Here is a 6,023-nt window from a genome sequence, read left to right on the forward strand (position 1 = left end):
TTTCTTGCTATTGTTTTTTTTTCTCTTGTTCATGTAAGAAGCATTCTTCAAATGCCTGGTGGCTTTCAGCTGCTCATAATCCAGCCTCAGACACTCAGAAGCTGATTGTAAGCATGGCATGGAAGATGCAAAGCTTACCAGCTAAGTAGTGACAAATATCTCACTGGCTTTTTCTTTACTCAAGAGTAAGGAGCTTTGTTTTTCTTCAATGCACCTTGCACATAAGAACTACTGGCCCAAAGATTACTTCTCTCTCTGTACATCCAGTTACAGGCTGGAACTCTGTGTACAGTCTGTCTACACTGCGGTAGGAATAGCTATCTAAGTTCCTTTGGCTTGGACCAGCACAAGACAGCTGCTCGTTCATATGTGCCATGAAAAAGATGTATGCTCCATAAGCTTCCCCTTGGCTGACCATCTCAATATGGAAAAGTGATTCAGGTTCTTTACACAACTAATCCTCTTTCTGTGCTGCTCCCTCCTGACCTCTCAAATTTCAGCCTGTTGAACTATTTCATACATGGTAAATACCATTAGGAGAGCTGACCATCAGCCACAAGTCTGCACAGCCATTTCTCTGATCCTCACAAGAATCCTCCCCAAGAACATCAGTGACCTCATCTTTAGAGGAAGATATTGAGACCTTGACTTGGGTCTGACACCAAAGCCAATTTTGTACCATAACTGGCCCTCACTGTACCCTGTGGAATTTACTTTCGTTCTACAAAGAGAATGTGGTTTCCAGGGGGAAGGAGTACCATCATTCCGTGTGGAACTGCTAGGCAGGGTGGTAAGAGCACAGAGGGCAGACCCCAGAAGATGCTGCTTCTCCTGGTTGGCTGTCTCTTGCCTGCCATCAATGGGAAGAGCTGCCTCCACTGCTGGCCACAACTGCCTGCATTGATGGACTATGACCTGCAGATTCTTTGGGGCTCCCCAGGGCCACCCAGAGAGCTCTCCCAAAGCCTCCGCTCCCTATTCTTGAAAAGGGATTATGTCTTCTTAGAACCCTGGTATCTTGGTGAGGCACAGCCTAGACCTGAGGGATCAAGGCTGACCCCTTTACCTGGCCTGGGATCCCATACCCACCAACTGCCCTTCATCCCACATCCCATTCTCAGATCATGACCATATGGAGGAAGCAACAGCCAAATTATTCAATCACGTAGATAAAGCCATCAAGAAGTTTCGAGATGGTGAGGAAGTCCCCAGGCTTGTGTTAACAAAACCCAGCCCCCCAAGGCACTCCTAGAGGGCCTGCTGGTCTGGGTTGGGGATGTTTGGTGAAGAGTGGTGACAGACCCAGCATCTGTGTGCTCTATGCAGTTTCTGTTTAAAAAAATTGGCTTGAATTCCCAATCTTGAGTTATGTAATTGTTTCCACCTACAAAATGTGGATGATGAGGGCATACTTCTCTTCCTCCTCCACTCAGATAAACCATCGCTTCTGGAAGAGATTAATGTCCAGAAACAGGTGTTTACTGACAGGCTGAATCAGATGTCTGAGAAGCTGAAGGAGAAGGGTGAGAGGTGGAGCTGGTCCCTCCCCACCACCTAGCCCTTGGCCTCCCCCAGGACTGAAAAGAGCAGAGCCCAGTCTGCAGCCCCTCCTATGTCCCTCCCCAGGAATCCCCATCCTTGCCCACATACTGGGTGCCTGTCCATGTCTTCTCCCAGTTCCCTTTCTTGATGATACCCCAACCCTTCCTGGCTCTGTCTGCCTCCCCTAGCACCTCAGTTTCTCTACCATCTCACCTTCCTGGGCAGCCTGCAATAAGTCTTGTGGTGAGTATGTATGGGGACATGGGGGGGTGGGGGAGGGATGAGAGGTGAGAGGCACATGGCCCTGGCTAAGGCTCCTGCCCATCCCCTCTCACAGACATACACTCCACACTGGAGGTCATCAATTGTGCCAACTGCAAGACACACCTTCTTACCTGCAAAGACCCAACTCTCTGCCCAGGTCAGTGGCAACCAGCCATCCTGCCTCCAACCTGCCCCCACTCCATCCTGGGTCATTGTTGTCTCTGTCTGGATTGTCTTCCTCCTCTGCCCAGCCCCAAGCTCTTCTTGCTCCCCATCCTCACCAGAGAACATAACAACTCCTGGGATTTCTTGATGCCGCATGTTCAACTTCAGAGCCATAAAGCCACCTGCCTCTAGGACAACTCCCCTGGAGGTCCCTCGGGTCCTCAAAGCAAGCATGCTTGGAAACATATTCAAACCCAACTCCCCCCACCCGCAGTGTGCTCTTCCCTCATGGCCCCTCTCAGCAAATGGCCCCACACAAGCCCTAAGCCAAACCAAGAATTTCCCTTCCCCATATTCAATACATGCAATCACCAAACCAAATTGTTAAGTAATTCTTAAATGTGTTGCCATATTTTCATTGCAATATCCACCACCATTCTGCAGGCATCCTCACTTCTCACCTGGATTATGCCAGCATCTCTCAACTGGCCTCCCTGCCCCTCTTGACCACATCTTACTCAACAACCAAAGAACTTTCTCAAGGAGTAAATCTCCCTATGACACTCCCTGTTTGTAGCCCAATTGCCCCCCAGATAAAGTCCACATCTTCAGAAGGCCTTGTGTGAATAGCCCCTGCTCACCTCCCACCACCCCTGACTCCTCCCCAGCCACACTGAGTTGCTGACATGCTGTACATACAGATGACTTCATGCTTCTGTCCTTGAACATTCTGTGTCCTCTGCCTGGAGCACAGTTTTGTACTTGACCATGGGACCAAAACTGAACTCGTACTTGTTTTTCAAAGTCCAGCCAGAAATCCTATTTCTTAAGAAGGTTTCCCTGACAAGCTCCCACCCCCTGAAGCTCATCGGCCTTCCTTGTGGCTACTTTTCTCCTGATCTGTCCTCCTCTGCTTCCCCTGGACACCACACCATAATTGTTTGCTTGTCTACCTCATAGAGAGCAGGGACCATGTCTCACTTATCTCTAAATATATGCCAGGTACACAGTAGGTGCTCAGTAAGTGTTTGCAAACAAATGAGTGAGTGGACAAATAAAGGGAGGAAAGAATGTAGCCTCTCTGGGCCCAGACGGCCTTAATTGCCCCCCAAACACCTGGCTTCCCTTTTTACACCCCCCAGCCAGGACCTGGAGTACCTTCCCGTGGGTTGTGAGCCTTGGCATTATTCTGCTTCTGGCCGCCATAGCTGGAAGTGGGTGAGTGACTCTCAAGCCCTAGCATCCCCAGAGAAGACAAACCTACTCCTTGACTGACCCATCTTCACCCTGTTTCCTGGCCCAGATGGTACATTTTCTGCCACAAGAAGAGGAGGAGGGAAGCAGAAAATGAGCTGGGAATGGAGACCCCTGACAGAATGTAGGTCTCCCAAGGAGGGAAAGCTGGGGGTAGCAAGGCTGGAGGCCCTAATTCTGGCTCCCAGGGTGTGACATCCAGAGCAGAGTGGGATCAAGGCTGGCTCAGAAGGCCCCATCCCCCCTTAATGTGAGTACACACCCAGGGCCAGGGGCCCAGGACACAGTGGCAGCAAATTTCCACAAGGTGCCCTCCACCTATAGCTATCCTTGTCCTTCTGCAGACCCACTCCCCACGATGGGCCACCACACTCGCTGACATATACAGGCAATCAACATGGCCCTCCTGCTCTCTGCTCCTGGTTAGGTTCAGCCAGTAGGGGTTCAGAGAGACAGAGACAAGGGCATGCAGAAGGTCGGGGTGGAAATGCCCTGCTTCTTCTCTCAGCAGGAACCGGGCAGTCCACTGGTCTGAACCAAGATCGCAGTTGCTGTCAGGAGGCTCCCTGATCTCTGAGTTCCAGTAACTGTCCCTTCCTTAACACCCTCCGACCTGGGGTGGTAGCAGTTCTGTGGCCCAAGAGACCACACTCTGTCTTGTGGTTTCCCTATGCCCATGCCTTATAAATACCTTTCATTAAAATATCTTCCTACTATTCTGATGGACTGTAGCATCTGCTTCCTGAGGGGCCTGGACAGACGCAGCTGGCACTGAGATCCTCTCCATAAGGCCCTAAAGGGGCTTGTTCCCTCTTCTCACCCTCCCTCTGCTGGCCCACCACCCTTCCCCTCCTGAAACACCCCTCTCTCCTACTGCTCTGGTCCCAGCAGTGGTAATTCCACCAGGCTCAGTCCAGCCTCATCTAATTTCAGCACCAGAAATGAAGGCAGAGATGACCTCGGTCCCTGTGTCCAGGTATTGAACAGAGGCAGTAAGAGGCCAACTCATGGCTCAGGGACTAGCAGAAGAACAGGCTTCAGAAAACAGGCTCCAAGTCACATTAACATCAAACCTCCCCCACATCCTGGCCAAAATACCCACCCTGGGAACACCCAGGTCCCCAGTGGATCTGGTGCTGCTAGCAATGATGTTTCCCTGACTCTGCCTGTGGTAGTGGGGCAGAGGGGTGCCGAGGGAAGGGGCTTTGCCTCCTTCTCTTCCATCCCCATGTCCCTTTCCTTGTCTGCCCCAAGGCTGCCAGATTAAATGGAACCTCTGAGTCCTCCAGGCACAGCTCTGCCCTTTCCCCTCAACCTTGTGCCCTTCCTCACTGGTGCTCCCAGCCTCTCATCCTTGGCTCAGGCTCTACTCTGAGACTAAACGGGACCTATCTGGCAACTTTGAAGCCACTGCCAGGCCCAGAGCCCTGGCCAGCAGGTCAACTCCTAGGTGTTGAAAGGAAGCAGGTCTAGGACCAGAGCTAAGGACAACGACCCAGAACTTGGACTCAAGTCCTGTCTCTGATGCTAAGGTTCTGGGGTCCCCCTTCTACATCTGTTCCCCGATCTGAGCATGCAGGGAGGATGTCATGCTTCAGCCAGGTTGGTGTGTCCCAACCATGGAGCCCACTGGATTCATAATTGCCATCCTACATTTGCTCATATTTTGGGTCAAAATGTAATGCCCTCATCCCTTTCCCTCACTCCCAGCCCATTGAAATCCTGCCAGGACCCATAGCCCAGCTCCTGAAACAAGCTGTCTTGTCTCCATTGGCCTTATTGGTGCCCCTCTTCCAGAGCTAGTGCCCAGGCTGGAAGTAACCTGACTCCAGTAGCACCATCCCACCGTAAGGGCCACTCCTTTGGCAGGAGTGGGGGAACTGTAAGAGACCGAGGCAAGATGTATATAGACCATAAATGGCAATCAGGACAGGCAGCCCGACAGCTGAGAGTAGCTGTGGGTCCCCAGCCATAAGCACCTCCAATCCCCAGCCAGGGGGATCCAAGAAGGCCCCCGCTAAGGTGGTATCTTCAACGATGAGAAGCCATGGAAGGTGAGAAGGGAAGGAGAAGTATTTTCACTGAGAGTGCAGTGTTACAGAGGAGCAGAGGTACGAGAGGCTTTGATAAGTTCAGACAACTCCAAGAAACGTGATATGGCTGAAAGGAGAGGTCCAGGTAAGAGGGCCATGAGAGGTGGGGCCCACAGAGGCACCCAGGCCCAAAGGGAGCTAAAACAGGTGAGCAAGGAGGGCTAGGGGGAAGTAGTGGAGGGCTTTGCCAGTGGCAGGTCTGAGTCCTAGGGAGAGGACAAGGATCCAGAGAGGTGAAGGGGAGCTGTGCCCAAGTATATGTGGCTCCATGTGCTAGGAGATGAGATGGTTCCCTCCATCCAGCTCCACAGACCCTCCCTGCTCACAAAGCTGAGAAAGGGTCCATAGATGTAAGGCTTTTGGAGAAAGCATAAAGACATAGCTACAGCCAAATGGTAAGGGTGTCCTCATAACCATTCTGAATGACTGAGCCAGAGCCCCAGGCAGTAGTAATGGACCTCCAGGAAACTGTGATTCTGTGTGTCTATGAAAACTGGTTGCCACCTAGGACAGGGGAAAAGCCAGGCTTTCATTATGGTGATATTGTTTTCCTATTTATATTTAAATTGGGATTTAAACCATTACTTCAAAGGTATCCAGAGCAACTATTTTCTGATGCATGCATTGAAAATAGAAAATCCTGGGTATAATTTATGAGTTTGTGTGTCTGTATGTGTATATCTCTTATCAACAGATTTTTTTTAT

The 6,023-nt window shown here is 51.0% G+C and overlaps 1 protein-coding gene across 1 annotated transcript; it reads left to right on the forward strand.

Moving 5' to 3' along the window:
• The first annotated feature begins 819 nt into the window (after positions 1-819).
• TEX51 (testis expressed 51) lies at positions 820-5,200 on the forward strand. Its single transcript, XM_088021967.1, has 8 exons — positions 820-1,021; positions 1,122-1,196; positions 1,434-1,523; positions 1,768-1,785; positions 1,880-1,963; positions 3,114-3,189; positions 3,275-3,349; positions 5,023-5,200. Exons 1-8 carry the CDS (start codon positions 820-822, stop codon positions 5,198-5,200), a joined length of 798 nt encoding a protein of 265 aa, XP_087878093.1.
• Positions 5,201-6,023: the final 823 nt, after the last annotated feature.

This window comes from Eumetopias jubatus, unplaced genomic scaffold (genome assembly GCF_037043125.1).
Source record: "Eumetopias jubatus isolate StellerSeaLion01/CBP00866 unplaced genomic scaffold, mEumJub1_p1.0 scaffold_3, whole genome shotgun sequence".
Lineage (NCBI taxonomy): Eukaryota > Metazoa > Chordata > Mammalia > Carnivora > Otariidae > Eumetopias > Eumetopias jubatus.

Coding starts and splice junctions, on each gene's coding strand:
- TEX51 (XM_088021967.1), top strand. CDS start 820: ATGCTGCTTCTCCTGGTTGGCTGTCTCTTGCCTGCCATCAATGGGAAG. Junction 1,022..1,121: donor CTTAGAACCCTGGTATCTTG/GTGAGGCACAGC, acceptor TCCCATTCTCAG/ATCATGACCATATGGAGGAA. Junction 3,350..5,022: donor ATGGAGACCCCTGACAGAAT/GTAGGTCTCCCA, acceptor CCCCTCTTCCAG/AGCTAGTGCCCAGGCTGGAA.